This window comes from Mustela nivalis (assembly GCF_964662115.1).
Source record: "Mustela nivalis genome assembly, chromosome: 9".
NCBI classification, from domain to species: domain Eukaryota; kingdom Metazoa; phylum Chordata; class Mammalia; order Carnivora; family Mustelidae; genus Mustela; species Mustela nivalis.
Genome location: NC_139028.1, coordinates 49,715,828 through 49,735,779, shown reverse-complemented (window position 1 = coordinate 49,735,779; position 19,952 = coordinate 49,715,828). Strand labels below are relative to the sequence as shown.

The window sequence follows — 19,952 nt, the reverse complement described above, 5'->3', positions numbered from 1 at the left end:
TTACCTTTTTGCCTCCCTTATTAACTTCTTTTTAAAAAAGATTTACTTATTTATTTGGGGGGGCAGATTCTCCACTGAGCATGGAACCCAATGTAGGGTTCAGTCCAAGGAGCCTAAGATCGTGAGCCAAAATCAAGTCAGCTGCTTAAATGACTGAGCCACCCAGGCACCCCCTTTTTAACTTCTTTAAGATAGATGTTGCATCTTTATTTCTTTATATTTATTTTAATGGTAGGCAAATAGGCATTAACATATGCATTTAACAAATGTTTACGGAATAAATTGGAAGAAAAGATGAAGGGTATTATATTCTGTTTTTGTACTGTAAAAATTAGAAATAACTATGAAATATAATCTTGATAACACAATGACGTATCCCTTTACATGTTCGGGAGAAAAAAAGAACCCAAACCAAAACAACACAAAAGCCAAACAGACAAGACAAACAATAATAGCAAAAACAAACAAACAAACAAACAAACAAAAAACCAAGCAGAGATGAGTTTTACCTTGTGCTAACATTATTCAACAACTCATTGGTTAGAGCTTCCTGGTTTGGACTAAGGAAAAATATGAAGAGTATCAAAGTTTTAGACCAACTTCCACCCAAGTCCATGCTACATTTTTGCTCTTGGATATGTCATAACATATTTTAGTCTTTTCCTGGCTAACAGCTCTCCCACTCTACTTCAAATGATGGTTAACTGGGGCCCTGCTTAGGATCTTCTGGGAATATCTGGAGAATGGGGTGAAAAAGTCCAGTAGAAAACCTAGGAATTCTGAGCTACTTTCGGGGTGAAGGTGGGAATATTGACCAATCTCTTCCTGAGATGTTTTTATGATTAGCCCAAGCTTGGGAAGGCTTCTGTCCCTAAGGGAATTCTTCGTCACATGAACAAGACAACCAAGATGAGAAATACTTGGAGTTGTGACCCCATCCACCCATGTCTTTGTCCTTTTGCAGTTGATTTTGAGGTATGTACCCAAGCTGACATTGTGATACATATACCTGTAAGGTCATCAGTGGGCCACGACCCCAGCTGGCACGCCTTGCAGGTGTACTCATCAAAGACATACTCATTTTCTTTACAGGGTGTACAGGTCCAACAACAGCTGACTTCCCCCTTCCGGATCACCTAAGGTAAATATTTAAAATTTTGATTATTTTTTTGTAGAGAGAAAAATCCAGCAATCTGTTATTCAAATATGCTGCTTTGCAAAACAGAAATGGCTTTCACATAAATTATTTCAAATGGTATCAGATAGACAGGATAAGTATTAATATTCTCATTTTATAATCACAGAAACGGAAGCTGAGTTTAAGTGATCAGTCCACATCATAAAATTAGTTGGTGATAGGGTCTGGAATTAAATTAAATGCAAGTCATTGGATACTTAGCTTTAGATATCTATATTTAATTAAGTGCCTGTGTTTATGCTCATATATAAATACAGTCATTTACATATTTATGTGTGTAACTGAATTTTCCCCAGAGTCTGTGTCCATCTTTACCCGAAATTAAGAAATTTTACTCTGTGAATTTATCTTGACTTCCCTCCAGTAGTTGAATAATTGTTAGCAAAAAACATCATATACCTGCTACAGTTCAGAAATCTACCCATATTGATTAAAAAATAATTAAGAATTTCTACTGAATTAAGAGGTAGAACATGATTTTTTTTTTCCTGGAGTTTGTCTCTTGGTCTGTTTCTACTCAAAATCTGGGTCAGTAACTCACAGCTCATTCTTTCCTACTCTAGTAGCTTTGATTTGCTTGGGATGACAGTGGATAAGTTCTTTGAGGCTATTATATACCCTTCATCCATTAGGTTTTTTTAAGGCAATGGGAAATAATTGAAATAATTTAGCAGTTGAAGGAGTCCCAGATGTTATTCTTTAGAAATGGATGTCTTTTGTTTTTTTCCACCACTGGTGCATGCATAGCCTCTGTGGAGTAGAGACAGCATTCATTAAACATTCCTATAAATAATTAAAACTGTGATTAATCACCAGCAATAACCAGACACAGCGATGATTATACCGTAGATTCCTTGTCCTCCATGCTGACTCTATTACTGACAGTAACCATGTCTGGATACTGATAGCCAGAAACCGTTGGAATCTGGCACCTCTTTCTTTTTTTTTTTTTTTTTCAGAATTAAATTTTATTTCACATTGGTAGAAATGGCACCTCTTTCTTTATATTTTCTATCCCTTTTGTTGGCTCTTGACACTGCAAGCACACAAGGAGAGAATGATGATGAAAGGGTCTGAATCGTCCTTTCTTTAAAATAACCAGCTAAGTGAGGCAGAATCACTAATTAGACCTGCTTAATCTATCTAAGTATTCTTCACAATACTACTACTTTTGACTGTTTTCTGCATGCCGCATGCAGTTATCTCAATAAAACATTACAGGGGCTCTGTTTAAGGTGGCTGGTTTTATTTTGTTCTTTTTTTTTAAGGGAGAAAACTGAGGTATAGAGAGCTTACAATGAACAGGTGATGTTTGGAAGCATGGGATCATATACTGCATACCTGAAACTAATATAACATTGTACGTATAACTACCTGGAATTAAAATAAAACTTAAAAACAATATAGACAGGGTTCATGATATTTTGAAAGATGTAGTAGAGAGTCCTGGCCTTGAGAATCAAGAGGTGCTATGGTTCTAGTCTTTCTTGTAGCCACTAAATAAATAGTTGTGCAGCTTTGAACAGTCCCCCAGCTGATCCCAAGACCAATGCTTTTAAAATAATATCTATCTGTATAGGCTTTCCTGAGGATTAAATAAAATAGCACAGTGATTTGTAAACTGTAGGACACTCTAAAAATGTTAGCTGTTTTATTTGTAATATGCATATAAATATATACATAGAGAAATAAATTTGATTTTAAGGTAATTTCAACCACACTTGGTAAAACTATTATTGGACAATTACTAGCTTTGTAATGCAAACAAGAATTTGAAATATTGAAGAATTCTCTTTCTTAGCAAGACAGGGCATAGAAAAGCGGTTGCACTTTTCTTTCTAAAAATATGCTCACTTCCATGCTTTAGTTTGCACTAGTGTGTAAATTTCAGGATTTTTTTTTCAGGTTCTTTTTTTTTTTTTAAACCAAAATAATGTCATTTCCTTTTCCAAGTAATTCCAATATTACAGTTTTTTTTTTTTAAATTCTGGTGACAGCTATGTATGTCTGTTTCTGATCATTCAGAATTGATTTTTTTTCACTTGATATATATACTGTTTCACACTGATTTTGAGTATAAGAGGTAGTGATAATTCTGTTACATAGTGATTCCCATTCTTTTGAAGACTGTGGAAGTAGTGATGCTTCCTTTATGAATAACCATACGTAACACATTTGAACCTTTGCCAGACCAAGTATACTTCCATCAACACTAAGTTAACAAATATGAACAATAGCATGAGATGTTGACATCTTTAATGAATTTGCTCAATGACACCCTTAAACCATATTAAGAAAATGTTGTCAATTGTATATTTAGTGAAAAATGATATATGGTTAGGAAAATAAAATTTGGGATTAAAAAGACTAAATAAGCATCATGGATTAACTAGTATTAAAAATATGATACTAGGGAGTCAAATTCTTCCATCATGTAAGTTATTCCCCATAGAACGGGGTAGAAAAGTATATATTAAAATATCTCCCAAATCAGCCCTTCAGCATTTTGAAGTTATATGTTCAAGCTGTCTTGTTGTGAAAAGTCAAAACAAATAATGTCCTGGTGATAATTTACACAGGCTTATCTTTCCGCAGGAGGAAATGGAAATTACAAACAATCAATATTCTGAGTGAGTCGAAAAAGAATTTCACATACAGAGTGTAATTGCAAGATGACTGGGCAAGATGCAGACCATCACTGAATATTAAAGGTAGGCAAACTTTTTCTGCAAGAGACCAGATAGTAAATACTTTTGGCTTTGTGGGCCAGATAGTCTCTATTGGAATTCAACTCTTTAACTCTATTCATTATAGCATGAATGCAGGCATAGACAATAGATAAAGAAATGAGCATGGTGTACTTCAATAAAACTTTATTTTTAAAAAGATTTATTTCTTTATTTGAGAGAGACACAGAGAGAGAACATGGGCACATGAGTTGAGGGAGAGACAAAGGGAGAGAGAGAATCTCAAGCAGACTCCCCACTGAGCACGGCGTCCAATGTGGGCTTGATGCCAGGACCCCTGAGATCAGACCTGAGCTGAAATCAAGAGTCAGACATTTAACCAACTGAGCCACTCAGGCGCCCCTCAACAAAACTTAATTATATAACCAGGCAGCAGACTGAATTTGGCACATGAATTGTGGTTCACTAACACTTGTTTTGTACCATAACAAAACATACAGAAATTTTTAGCTATTCTATAAGCTACTGTGCCATTTAGCAGATACTAATAAATTTATATTTATCTTTATTTATCTTCTCTTTCTTCTTTCTGGTTTTATGCTTATCAAATCTTCAGAACCACCTCTTAAAGATCTTACAATCAATACTGAATTACTTCAGTTTCATTTGTAATCATTGATGAATGAACACCTCAAATGTTCCAAACAGGGTAAACCCGAGATTGACTGAAAAGAATAAGTCCAACTTCTCTAGGTGTATACACTGCCTGAAATGTTGTACTGTAATATTTCAATAAGTATTTGATAAGTAAATAATTGTGGTATCATTTTTCTTCCCCTAGGTATTATACCCAAATAACTAAACTTCTTTCTATTTTTATTATATCTTCATTCTTTCTTTTCTGACTTTTTATTTCCTGTAACTGTGGCCAGAACTTACTCAGTCTAAAAGTAACTTTTCAATGCCCTCAAACTACCAGGACTGCCCCTTACCTGATTCTTCTTGCTGCTCAGTTGCCCTTTTATCTTGTTTAAGATCCAAGTTCTATTTTCAGAAGGCTCCAGATGAAGGGCTAACTCCAATTTTCCTGTCTTTCCCTCAGTTCTTGTCTTCCTTGACCTCTCTCTTCCACTGATCACCACTTAACATGATAGTGTGCTCTCTCGTTCTGTCTCTCCGTGGCCTTGTTGTCTTTCACTCTACCTTTTTTTCTTGCTTTATGCTTTCAAAGCAGATCATCAAGATCTATTCTTGGTCTACTTTTATTTTCTCTTTCAGGGTCAGTGACCGATTTACTTGAACAGCTTCAACTACAGCTCTAATCAGGTAACTTTTAAATCTGTATCTTCAGCCTTCTCATTGTTGTAGGCCAGTGTTTTCTATCATTGGCTAGATATCTCAAGATCAACAGGCTGCTAAACTAGCCCATTATTCTTCTCTAAAACCATTCCCATTTTTCTATGCTTGAAAATGACACTTTCTAGTTACTAAGATTGAAATGGTGATTGATTTTCATAGATTTCATTTTCTTCTCCAACACTATATCCAATTGGTAACCAGGGCTGACTGAGTATACCTGTCTATATAATATTTCTCTAAAATATCTCCCCTGCTCACTCTCCATTCTCACTGCTCCCTCCATAATCCAAGCTTCTTGTCACCATTATCACAGTGTCCTTACTTTCTCTATTCATGTTTCATAGCTACTCATACCTCCCACCAACTATAGTCCAGCTTATCCCAACATCTTTATGATGATTACTCTGAATCCTGGTTAATAAAAATTAAGTTCAACCTGCTTAGTATGACATTCAAAACTCTCCACAAATATGGGTTCAATCTATCATTTTGACTTTCTCTTTAATAATGACTATTTAAAGCAATGTACCCTAGATTGTTCAGTTATTCCAGAACAGTCTTCAATAGACTACTTCTATATTTTTCCTATTACTGTTCCTTCTACATAAGTGATCATTTTCCCACATCTCTCCCTGAGATAGTATCAGTTCTTCATGGTCTGATATTTTACTCAGAATAAACCTTTTCCTTTCTTTTATATGAACTTATATACATGTTTTTTTCCCTTGCTTAATGAAGTCATTGCATTTTATATGATGTTGCTTATTTGTGCCCATTTTTCCTCAGCTAGACTATAAATCTTCTGGCAGTGAATGTGTGTTACTTATTTTTGCCCCATTGATATAAACTATTACATTAGCAGGAGTTTGATAAACATTTGTTAAGTTAATTTGAAATTAATGTGGTTTCCAACTGTGAACTATTTATCCCCAGGAAACATGTCTTTAAAAGGCTTACATGAGTATAAAGGGTGTGGAGAAGCATGACTCAACAACTGGTTCAATCAGTCTGACTATTAAGATTATTGTGGGTCATACTATCAAAAGGAATTAATGAGAGAAAAGTAAACAAAACAAAACAAAAACACCCCCCCCAAACCCCACAAAACACAATTTCTGACATTATAATGTAAATGTAAGCTTATAATGTAAAAAAGCAAATATCTAAATGTTTTAGAAATAGCCAGTAATGGGGCACCTGGGTGGCCCAGTTGGTTGAGTGTCCAACTCCTTGTTTCTGCTCAGGTCATGATCTCAGGTTGTGAGATTGAACCCTGTGTCAGGCTCCACGCTCAGTGCAAAGTCTTCTTGGGATTTTTTCCCTCTTCCTCTCCCTCTGCTCTTCCAACCTCCCTCCACAGCATGCACACACACCCACGCATTCTCTCTCAAATAAATAAATCTTTTTTTAAGAGAAATAACCAATGATAATGAACACGTTTGAATTTATGAAAAAAATTTTAAAAAAGACTCTATTTTACCTTTATCTGGCCTTTCTCACATGGTTCACTGCACACGGATCTGATGATGTTGTTTTTCTTGGACCATACTTCATCATCATCCATTTTTAGTTCTCCATTGTCCCAGCTTCCAACATTGATGTAATCAAAATAATCTTTTCCCATTTCCTTGAAATTCATTATTTCATACCTTAGGAACAAGAATATAATGATAATTTAGCTAATGATATAAGTTTTCAGTGATGAAAAAGCAATAGATTTCATTCCCCAAAAATGTATCTACTGTCATATTAGTGACACTGGAATTTTCCATGATACTAAGCTGAGAATAACAAAAAAGCCTGTTTGCTTCACTTTCTCTTAAGAGACCTTTTTTTTCCTTTTTACCATCAAGCTTATACCTGAAATAGAAGATAATCCCATGTGAGAAGGTGACTTGACCTCAGCAGGATGAAAGACAGTTTTGAAATAACTTCAAGAAGTTTAAACAAGTACTACTGTTAGGCTTCTAAAAAAGGTAGAAAGTTTTGTTTTTTTTTTTTTTAATCTCCACTCAAATAAAATGACAAAATTTTCCTTCACTAACCAAGTAAGAAATTTGGTAAACCTCTAATCTTGTCTTCAGCTTTAGGGAATGTGGATATAATCTGGATAGGGGCTGATCTTACTTTTCCTTTTATCAATGGCTAAACTTATTATATAAAAGATACTTTCAGGAATGAGGTTTACAGTAAGTCTAAAAGGAATTTATGAGGTTGGAAGATGACAGCAGAAGGAGGATCCTAGACTTGTCTTGCCCCTCAAGTACAATTAGATAACTATCAAATCATCTTCAATACCCTAGAAATAAATCTTAAGACTGGCAGAAGAAACTCCATAACTAAAGATAAAAGGTAGGAAGCATGGAGACTCAGTTTGGGAGAAAGAGGTTATGGCTGCTGTGGTGCGGAGGCAGTCACTGTTGCAGAGAAGGGTGAGAGACAGACTAACACACAGGGGACTGCATGAGGAAAACAAATCCCCATACCAATTGACTTGGAGGGTAAGAAGGCCTGAATTTCATGAGTTCTTGCAGAGGGTGGGGCTTAAAGCCTAACATTCTAAAGGTCAGTGGGCTTGGGCCCAGGAGAACCTGAAAGATATTGGGGCTACTCTTGTAGAAGAGGCAGGTAAATAACTTGCAGACATGCAGCATGGAATCAGATAGCTGAAGAGTTCTTAGGGCACAGAGTGGTGAGATTATCTGCTCATCTTGGAGCATGTCCTAAAGAAGCACCATTCACAAGAATGAAGGAAATGGGAAGTGCCATTTCCCTGCACTGCCCTTCAGCATAAACACAGAGCTACCTGTGGTATCCAGCCCAACACGGACCACTCATTACCTAACTTTCTTAAGAAACTCTGACCCATGTTTCAGTCAGTCCTTCCCAGTCTTGCCTAAATTCCAGCATGACAGGCCACTTCCTCAAGAAGACTGGACAAAACCCCAGCTCATACCATATCTCCCAATGCAGGAGTTTTTTGATAATTTGATAATTGACTTTTTCTGCTTGACTTATTTCGCTCAGCATAATCTCTTCCAGTCCCATTCATGTTGATGTAAATTTGGGTATTCATCCTTTCTGATGGCTGAGTAATATTCCATTGTATATATGGACCACATCTTTATTCATTCATCTATTGAAGGGTATCTTGGTTCTTTTCACAGTTTGGTGACTGTGGCCATTGCTGCTATAAACATTGGAATACAGATGGCCCTTCTTTTCACTACATCTATATCTTTGGAGTAAATATCCAGTAGGGCAATTGCTGGGTCATAGGGCAGCTCTATTTTTTATTTTTTTGAGGAATTTCCACACTGTTTTCCAAAGTGGCTACCAACTTGCATTTCCACCACCAGTGTAAGAGAGTTCCCCTTTCTTTATATTAAAGGGGAGTGTTTAAGTGGAAAACACAGCTAACACTGAAAGTATAATGGAAACACGAAAGCAGTAAAAATTAATATTCCCATAAAAATCAGTCAAGGAACTCACAAAATAAAAGGATATAAAATATAATAACATATATCTATCTAAAAATGGATTCAATCTTAAATGGACCATTGACTTGATATAGACTAGTATATGCAGAAAAGGATATATGCAAACCTAATGGTGACCATATGTCAAAAACCACTAATAAATATGCAAAGAATAAAAGGAAAGAAATCCAAATATATCTCTAAAGAAAATCAGCAAAACATAAAAGAAAGAAAAGAAAAAGGAAAATTTTCAGAAACAACCACAAAACAAATAATAAAATAAGTCCATATCTGTCAATAACTACTTTAATGTAAATGGAGTAAATGCTCAAATCAAAAGACATAAGGTGACAGAATGGATAAAAAACAAGACCCATCTATATTCTGCCTACAAGGGATTCCTTTTAGAGCTAAAGACACCTGAAGATTGAAAGTGAGGGGATGGAGAAACATTTATTATGCAAATTGATGTCAAAGGAAAGCTGGAATAGCCAATACTTATCTCTGACAAAATAGACTTTAAAACACAGACTGAAAAAAGGACAAAGAAGGGGACATATAATAATAAATGTACATCCAACATAGGAGCACCCAAATACATAAAACAGTTAATAACAAATATAAAGGAGCTAATCTATAATAATACAATAATACTAGGGGACTTTAACACCACACTTGCATCAATGGACAGATCATCTAAACAGAAAATCAACAAGGAAACAATAGTTTTATATGACACACTGGAACAGATGGATTTAACAGATGTATTCAGAACCTTCCATCCTAAAACAGCAGAATACAAATTCTTTTTAAGTGCACCAGGAACATTCTCCAGAATAGATCACATATTAGCCCACAAAACAAACCTTAACAAATTCAGGAAAATCAGTCATACCATGCATCTTTTCTGACCACAACACTATGAAACCAGAAGATAATTATAACAAAAAGCCTGGAAAGACTATAAATACATGGAGGTTAAATAACATGCTACTAGAAAATGAACGGTTCATTTTTAGGACATAAGAGAAAGGATAAAAAAAATATGAAAACAAATGAAAATGAAAACACAATAGTCTAAAGCCTTTGGGATGCAGTGGAAGCAGTTCTAAGAGGGAATAGCGATATAGGCCTCCCTCAACAAGCCAGGAAAGCCTCAAATAAACATCCTTACACTGAAAGGAACTAGAAAAAGAACAACAACAACAAAAAAAACCCCTAAAACCAGCAGAAGAAAGGAAATAATAAAGATTAGAGCATAAATAAATGATATGGAAACTAAAAAAAAAACAAAACAAAACCCACAAAAAACAACTACAAAAAAGAAATCAACAACAACAACAACAACAAAGAACAAATCAATGAAAGCAGGACCTGGTTTTTTGAAAACAATCAATAAAATTGATAAACCTCTACCTGAATTTATCAAGGAAAAAAAGAGAAAGGATTCAAATAAATAAATTCATAAGTGAGAGAGGAGAAATAAAAACCAACACACAAAAATGTAAATAATTTTAAGGGCATATTAAGAAAACTATATGCCAATAAAATGGACAACCTAGAAGAAATGGGTAAATTTCTAGAAACATATAAGCTACCAAAACTGAAGCAGGAAGAAATACAAAATTTGAACAGATCAATAACCAACAGAAAAAGTGAATCAGAAATCCCAAAAAGTCCCAACAAAGAAAAGCAGGACCAGATGGCTTCATTGAAAAATGCTACCAAACACTTCAAGAAGACTTAATACCTATTCTTCTCAAACTATTCTAACAAAACAGAATTAGAAGGAAAACTTCCAAATTCATTCTATGAGGCTAGCATTACTCTAATACCAAAACCAGATAAAGAAACCACTAAAAAAGAGAAGTACAGGTCAATATCCCTGATGCACATAGATGTAAAAATTCTCAACAAAACACTAGAAAACCAGATTCAACAATATATTAAAAAAAATCATTCACCATGATCAAATGGGATAATTCTGGATTGCAGAATTGGTTCAATAGTCCCAAATCAATCAATGTGATATATCACATCAGTAAGAGAAAGGATAAAAACCATATAATCATTTCAATAGATGCTGAAAAGGCTTTTGTCAAAGTACAACATCCATTTATGATAAAAACTCTCAGCAAAGTAGCTTTGGAGGGAACATACCTCAACATGATAAAGACCATATATGAAAATTCAATAGCTAACATCATCCTTAATGGGGAAAAACTGACAATTTTCCCCCTAAGATTAGGAACAAGACAAGGATTTCCACACTTTAAAAAGAATTTTATTTGTGTTACCTTGATGGCTTAGTTAGTTGAGCATCTGACTCTTGGTTTCAGCTCAGGTCATGATCTGGCAGCAGGATGGAGGCCTGCAATCAGCTCTGAGTACAGGCAAGTCTTGGGGAGGTTCTCTCCCACCCCCATCTACCTCACCTGACCCCTCCCTTCCACACATGCTAGCGTGCTCTTTAAATAATAAATAAGTACATAAATAAATAAGATCTTTATCTAAAAATTAAAAAAAAAATTTTCTAACCAATCTCTTACACCCAACATGGAACTCAAACTTATGGTCCCAAGATTAAGAGCCACATGTTTTACCAACTGAGCCAGCCAAGTACCCCACATGACTTTTGTTCAGCATAATACTGGAAGTCCTAGCTACAGCAATCAGACAACAATAAAACAACAACAACAACAACAACAACAACAACAACAACAAGGCATCCAAATCGGTGAGATGGAAGTAAAACTTTTACTATTTGCAAATGACATCATACTACATAAAGAAAACCCAAAACATTCCACCAAGAAACAGCGAGAACTGATAAGCAAATTCAGTAGAGTCATAGGATGCAAAATCAATGTACAGAAATCTGCTGCATATCTATATGCCAATAAGGAAGCAGCAGAAAGAGAAATTAAGAAAACAATCCCATTTACAATGGCACCAACATAAGATACCTAGGAATAAACCTAACAAAGAATTTAAAGACCTATACTCTGAAAAGTATAAAACACTGATGACAGAAATTGAAGAGGACACAAAGAAATGGAAAAACTTTCAATTTCCATGGAAAAATGGAAATGGAAAAATATTTCCAACTCATGGGTTGGAAGAAAAAATACGTTTAAAATGTCTATACTACTGAAAGCAATGTATACTTTAATGCAATCCCTATCAAAATACTAACAGCATTTTCCACATAGCTAGAACAAACGATGCTAAAATTTATATGAACCACAAAAGACCCAAAACAGCCAAAGCAACCTTGGAAAAGCAAAGCAAAGTTGGATGTATCAAAATTTTGGACTTTAAGTTATATGAAAAAGCTGTATTGACCAAGACAGTATGGTAGTAGCATAAAAATAGACACAGAGATTAACATAATAGAATAGAAAACCCAGAAATAAATCCACAACTATATGGTCAATTAATCTTCATAAAACCAGGAAAGAATATCCAATGGAGAAAAGACATTCTCTTCAGCAAGTAGTGCTGGGAAAACCGGACAGCAATATGCCAAAGAATGAAACAGAACCACTTTCTTTTACCATTCAAAAAAATAAACTCAAAGTGGATTAAAGACCTAAACATGAGACCCGAAACCATAAAAATCCTTGAAGAGGGGACAGGAAGTAATTTCTCTGACATCAGCCATAGCAACATTCTTCTACATACATCTCCTGAGGCAAGGGAAACAAAAGCAAAAGCAAACTGTTGGGACTTCATCAAAATGAAAATCTTCTGCACAGTGAAGGGAACTATCAACAAAACCAAAAGGCAACCTTTGGAATGGGAGAAGATATCTGCAAGTGACATATCTTATGAAGGACTGGCATCTAAAATATATAAAGAACTTATAAAAGTCAACACCCAGTAAACAAATACTCCAATGAAAAAGTGGCAAAAGACATGAAAAGACATTTCTCCAAAGAACACAGTTAGACAGCTAACAGACACACGGAAAGATGTTCATCATCACTTACCATCAGGGAAATGCAAATCAAAACTACAATGCAATATCACGTCACACCTGTCAGAGTGGCTAAAATCAACAACGCAAAAAACAACAGGTGTTGGCAAGGGTGTGGAGAAAGGGGAGCTCTTGTGCACTATTGGTGGGAATGTGAACTGCTGCAGCCACACTGGAAAACAGTATGGTGGCTCCTCGAAAGGTAAAAACAGAAGCTTCCTAAGATGCAGCAATCACACTACTGAGTATTTATCCAAAGGAAACAAAAAACAAAAAACACTAATTAAAAGGACTACATGCACCCTTATGTCTGTAGCAGCATTATTTACCGTAATGGATATTGCAGATATAGAAGCAGCCCAAATGTCTATTGATTATATTGATTGGTAAATAGATAAAGTTTAATGTTTAATGTTTAATGTGTGTGTGTGTATGTATGTATATATATGTATGTATATGTCATGTATATGTATATATACATACATATATATATGACACATACACACACTGGAATATTATTCAACTGTGAAAAAGAATAAAATCTGGCCATTTACAATGATATGGATGGAGATAGAGAGTATAATGCTAAGTGTAGTAAATCAGTCAGTGAAAGACAAATACCACATGATTTTACTCAAATGTAGAATTTAAGAAATAAAACAACTAGCAAAGGGAGAAAAGGGAGAGAGGGAGATATAAATCAAGAAATAGTTATAGAGAACAAACTGATGGTTACTAGAGGAGACATGGGTTGGGGGTGGGTGATTTAGGTGATGGGGATTAAGGAGTGCACCTGTTGTGATGAGCACTGGATGATGTATGGAATTTTTGTTACTATACTGTACACCTGAAACTAATATAACACTGTATGTTAATTAGCTGGAATAAAATAAAATAAAATAAGTCTGAAAATAGTTTCTAAAGTCCTCATGCAATGTAAAAATACTGGAAGATACTAATACCTTGTGAGTTCTCAGCCTTTATTAGCTATTGTTCTCATTTTGAGTATGGGGATAGAGATGTAAAGAGGAAAAATTAATGCTCTTATTTGTAAGATATTTCTTGTGTGCAAGAACATTTCCAGAGAAGCATTTTTGAGATAATTTCCAGGACAGTGGTTCGGCATTACCATCACTATCAGCTCCTGTAGACATAAATATGGGTATGTCTTAGGTACACAATGTCTTCATGTGGAAATCTATGCTTTTACCTCCTAGGATTTATTGGATTGACAGACGGGCTTTGATAAATGCCCCCTCTGTCTTTCCATGCTCAGCATAGTTGGCTCTCTGGAAATTGACACGGATGGAAAACTTTCTAGCTTTTGGGTTCCAGTGACTAGATTACCATATTCAGACCAATGCTCAGTAAGGAAATGTTAAGAAAAAATCCAATGTAGTCTTTTTGGATCTACACTATAAAATGATATCATTCTGTTTTTACTCCCAATCACAATATTTTACAGTAGTGTCTTTTTCAGAACGTTAATTCATTCTTAAATTGTGTTAGCTCTTCAGTAGCTTAAGGATCATCCTAAAATGTTTTATTTGCAGTAAGTAACAATTTTAAGTAGATATCTCAAGTTCACTTCTAAACCCAAAATACAGTCTACAGGATACATAACTGAGTCCTAAACCTTCCCACTTTATCCCACTTTCCAATGGCTACTATGCATACAATGAGTTATTAAAAAATAGAACACTAAGGCTAAAAAAGAAACATATATATGTCACTGACTACTTCAAATATATGGGCTCCTGAGACTTTCAAAAGTACTCTGTGTGAGCCAATAAAGACTCTGTGAGCAAATAAAAGCTTTGAACATTCTAGGCTGGGAAAAAGAAAGAATTATTGGTGTCAGCAATAATTTCTTTGCCGCTGCTGATTTGAAGGGCTGTGCGAGTTTTACTGCTCACGCCAAAGAAGCCCTCATGCCACTCCTACCTATCTTTAACTCTCGCAAGGCCTATTCATACTCTGAATTTTACAGGTAATGGAACCGAAGCTTGGTGAGGTCATTGAATGGTACCATATTGTGGAGTGTGCAAGTGACAGAGCAAAGAGAAACTCAGCCTTTAGACTTCAAGTCCAATGTCTTCTCCATTAGACTGCTCTATATCTATCTGACAAAGTGAGGAATCAACTTTCATTGCTCCTTGATTGCAGAACTCTGTTTTATGTAGGAGAAATGGTAAAATGTGGAGAGATCTAATTTTTGCAAAATAAATATGAAAACTGTATAGAGTGGAAAATGTTATATTTGACAGGAAGGGATTTCAAGAAAAGTTAAACCTTAATTTTGGTTCAAACCTGTCAACGTGTTTTAACTGTGTAAGAGGTAATGAATCCTCCTCAGGGAATTAGCCTTTAGATCTCTGGTAATTATCTCTTGTCTACAAGAGAAATACAGAGATAGTATCACTAGTCATTCTGTCAGTGAAATTATAACACTGCTGTAAAAATCTCTGGTTGCCTTACATTAGAAAAAGAAACAGGTAAAAACAATTCCCCATTAAAAGATTTCTCGGGACGCCTGGGTGGCTCAGTTGGTTAAGCAGCTGCCTTCGGCTCAGGTCATGATCCCAGCGTCCTGGGATTGAGTCCCACATCGGGCTCCTTGCTCCGCAGGGAGCCTGCTTCTCCCTCTGACTCTGCCTTCCACTCTGTCTGCCTGTGCTCGCTCTCGCTCGCTCTCTCTCTGACAAATAAATAAATAAATAAATAAATAAAAAATCTTAAAAGATTTCTCCCTTGTCAATTGGTATGAATTTGTTCAATTTGCAGAGATGGGATATAGATTTTATTCTCCATCATAAGTGAGAGAAACTGAGTGTTGAAAAATACTCTTAGATTTTAAGTAAAAATTAAAACACATAATGGCTCCCTGTAGTTGTATCCTGTTATTTTTTTCTCACTGTCTTGCTCTCTTGCTCTCTTTCACTGAGCCTCCTTGTTTCCTGCATCTTTCTGCTCCTGAAACTTCCTTCTCAACACTGTGAAATATGTGTGACCTGTCTTCTGTAATATCTCTGCTTTCTTTCTCCTTTCTCTTTGCCTCTCCTTGTATCTCCCTTAACTGGCCACAGTTCATAGTCAAAATATACTAAAATTTTTAAAAAATGAATTTTATATAGCATTCAAAACCAAAATAAAATAGATAAAATCTGTTTTAACCCAAAAGAAAAAAAAAAGGTCCTATTAAAGCACTAAATGGAAACTAGAGGCAGGCAGGTTTCAGTTTAGCAGAACTAAAGAACTTTCTAAGTGGTTAAACTCTCTGAAAATTAGAATAGACTTCCTTCCTCAGAAGATAGTGAGTTTTTGTTTTGTTTTGTTTTATTTTTATCCCAGGGGGCTGAAGCAAGATTGTCATGGGAATGACAACCTCACGAGGGGGAAGGGGCTATGCAGAAATTTAGATTTATATAGCTCTTAAAATCCTCTCAGTCTATAATTCTAATGCTTAGGAGTATGTGTGTGTGTGTGTGTGTGTGTGTGTGTGTGTGTGTGTGTTTTAAAGTGTGATTCTTAAATGTGTGATAAATTGTCTGTTGGTCAAGAAAATAGACACTTCAAGCACCAGTCCACGCAACAAAACAATTATAAAGATCTGTGTCTTTGGGGTTGGATTATTGGAGATTAAAGAGAAAGCACAAGGTGACTTTGACCAAGTCCTTTAATGGTAACTAATAATGAAATCCTTTTCCATAGAACCATTTCATGTGTAACATAAAGAAAATGGTAAAAAAAAAAAAAAAAGAAAATTTAGTTACATCCTCCTCATTTGAATTTAATGATTGTGCCTGGGAATTGCTACTGTCCTTGTTCTGTTATTAATTGACTACATGAGAGTGGGTGCAATTCTTCCTTTCTCTGAGACTCCAGTTTTGTCCCAAGGAAAGTTAAGAAATTAAAAAAAAAAAAGTAATCTCTGTGATCCTTCTGTGGGCAGAACCACACATTAAGAACCTTCATGCAAACCAGCTCAGTATCTTCAAATTTCTGGAGTTCTAGCCTTACATTCTACTTGTCACATCTGCTCTGTCCACGCATTCCTCTTTTCTTGCCTCTTGGATTAACCAATTCTTTAAAATTATTCTATTGGCTTTTTAGCTATTTCTCTTGTTAAGGGATTAAACATACATTCTTTATCTTCTTCTACTTCAAGTTAACGTTTTGTCACTTAATGTAAATTATACAAAACTTGCCATTGTAGAATTTTAGACTCCCTTTCTTTATGTCGTGTTGCCAAATAGTTTACATTCCCATATTTATTAATCCCACAATATAAAGTTAAAATTCTTGCTTTCAATTGTTAGTTGTACTTAGTCTGATGTTGCCCTGCCCAGTTATGGTCAGTACCAGGCAGTGGATTCTCTCTAAGAGGGTCAGAAATCTTTTGCTGTGAAGGGACAGTCAATATTTTGAGGCTTTGTGAGATGGTCTTGTTTGAAACTCCTCAGCACTTCCCCTGTCATGTGAAAGCAGCCAGAGACAGGCTCTAAATATGTGGGTGTGACTGTGCTCCAATTAAACCTGATTTATGAAAACAGATAGCAGACTCCATTTGGCCTGCAGACCACAGTTGGCTGACCTGTGGTCTATACCATTGGTGGTAAATAGTCAAGGTCCATATTTCTTATCTGTAATTCTGAAATCCTTAGAGCTCTGAAGATTATATGTTTATGCCTCACTTGGCAGCAAAACATGACCCAATCTGAACTTCTCTGGTGGGAGAACTTGACCCGCCCTGTAATGAGGCTCTCCATTGCCTATTTATCATACTTGGGGTGACTATTCGTATGTTTTACTACAGAGATATTAATAAGTTGATTAAAGAGTGCTGTTCCACAGCATGCTGGTGGCATTAGAGGATTGTGTTTCCTTTTCTAAATGGAAAAACGCTCAATTCTGAAACACACCTGACCCCAGGGGTTTTCCTAAAGAGTGTGGACTGATGGTGGTCTGATTCCATGTGAGGTTTAAGGACAGTGGTAAAAAGGAACTCTGTCTAACAGTCTGTGAGAGCAAGTTTCTCCTCTGTTTAAGACCTTCCTCCTTTGCCTCTGGCATTTTAGGGGACTCCCCAGTCACCCCAGGAGTCTCTGGTTCATTGCCCAGTTTGGAATGTCTTTGGCCAAGCAGAATGGTAAATTTTACTCCACAGAAATAACAATAGAATGTCTACCAATATATTTCTCAAAAGACAGTGGCTTTTTAGTTTTGGTCTGGTCGATTAATTGGCAGGCTGGTGTATAAGGTTAGGAGTGAAGTCCTGGAGACTGAATTAGAAGCTTGGGTTATCATGTACCAGACTGTATCTTTGAGGAAGTCACTTAATCTTTGTAAGCCTCAGTTTGTGGGGCTTCAGCTGGAAAAGAGAATTGTAACATTACATCATAGGATTAAAAGGTAGAGGACTTAGCTAAGTGTTTGGCTCAGAACACATGTTCAATAAATATTAGTTTAGTTATTTTGTAAATAGAACTGGATTAATTGTAAGAATAAAAAGCTGCAAACCACCTTCCGGAGTCTGGTTCATGTCCTCAGAGGCCAATTAAGATTATTTATTAATGGGTAACTGTAACACCCAGCCTTTGAAATATGTGTAAGTTCTCTGAACAATTTTGAATTCTTAGAAATTGTTTGCAAAATTTTATGCCTATTGTCCTTTAGAGAATATCTATAAATTTCATCTGAGTCTTACAGAGCTTCATGTTCTAAAGAAGGTTAAGAACCAAAGTCCTAAGTGCACCCCATTACAGCATATTTGGAGGATTATGAGTGAGACAGTGGTGTTCTGTCTGATCCATTAAGGTTTCCCATTGGAATAGAGGTGAGACATTTCTTCACTATCTGGTTTTACGGAACTGGCTTGGGTGCATAACATGAAAACTCTTTGAATATTTGGAGCTGTAGTCATCAAAGTTTATGAGCAAGTCCCAAGCTGATGTCAGTTCCTTAGGTATGCTCACAGGAATAATAAATCCATGTGTATATAATGGACTAGGCCTTGACTTGAGCCTACAGATTGAGCTCTTTGGTTGACCTACCCTATGAAGCCTTATGACAAATGTGAAATTTTCTGTGGCTCTGATGAAATGCTTGTATTCCCTGTTCCCCATGGGTATACTAAACAGCCAAAAAGAAGAAAACTATATATGAAAAGTCAGCTTATCTTGGCAGAGAACCTGCTTGGAGCAATATTCTTCAAGTCTCTAGAAGAGAGAAAATATATAGATTTCCTCTTGGCTGCATGACTTGGAACTTGCTGTCACTTAGCAGTTCAGCTTGTGACATGGTAACAGCTGCCCCAGGGACCAGCTCCAGCTCACCTCAGTAGTACGGAAACCAGCTAGAACCAAGGTGGCTGGTACGCGGGTGAGCACGTGGGGTGTGAGTCATGGAGGGAGTCGCGAAACCTTCTCTTGGCAGGGTCTGCTGCAAACAGAGTGAAAAGACACCCTCTCCAAGCATACATGTCAAGCATAAACTGTTGCTGGAAGAATACTTGTGATTTTTATAGTGGGAGACCACAGGACCCTGATTGTGCCGACGTAAGGCAGCATGAAGAGCCAGCCCTGCTACAGCTCAGAATATCATTTCAGTGACAATATCTGTCATGGATTAAAGTCTCATGTGTAGAGTCACTTAAAAATTTAGAATATGAGATAGATGTGAATTCTGGTAAGTTCTAGTTACCTAATGACTTCCCTGGAGGCTGATCTGTAATAATGAGTAAGTTCATATTTCTCAGGCTCCTCTATAAATAACGAAAGGTGAATTTCAGAGTAAAAGGCAATTTAGTTCTCGAGAAAGGAGAAAGTCCTCTAGCTAAAAGATAATAAAATAAAATGACGTATAACTTACTATAGGTATGGCAAACAACGTAATAGCACCTCAGCCAGGTTTCTGAATTACCAGAAATAGAATTTTTCTGTTTCAGAATAGATCTATGGCCCATGAAGAGATCAGAGTACAGGGAATAACATGGAAAACATGTACAGAGAAACCACAGAGCTGATTTTTGAGTTTCTACCATAACATAAGGTTCCTGTCTCTAAGGGTGGGTCTCTGAAATAGGATGATTCCAAGAGCCTGTTTCGGAAGTCAGCATCAATATGTATACCTGATCACAGAAAATGGGTCTCCCCTTCTCAATCTTTAATCCTTTTGTGATGTCGGAGTTGGCCAAAGATGACCAGTAAGACTAGATAACCACAGAGGAGAGAAACAGGCATGTCAGGATC

At 36.1% G+C, this 19,952-nt stretch overlaps 1 protein-coding gene across 2 annotated transcripts in view; it reads right to left on the bottom strand.

The window, feature by feature from the left end:
* The window catches only part of GRM5 (glutamate metabotropic receptor 5), a 558,863-nt gene that overhangs the window by 80,357 nt on the left and 458,554 nt on the right, over nt 1–19,952 (bottom strand). For both annotated transcript variants that reach the window (XM_082749014.1, XM_082749013.1), the window contains 2 exons: nt 6,725–6,893; nt 1,010–1,136 (listed from right to left, as the gene is read on the bottom strand). In XM_082749014.1, coding sequence (XP_082605140.1) covers nt 1,010–1,136; nt 6,725–6,893 — 296 coding nt within the window. The remainder of the gene's footprint in view (nt 1–1,009; nt 1,137–6,724; nt 6,894–19,952) is intronic.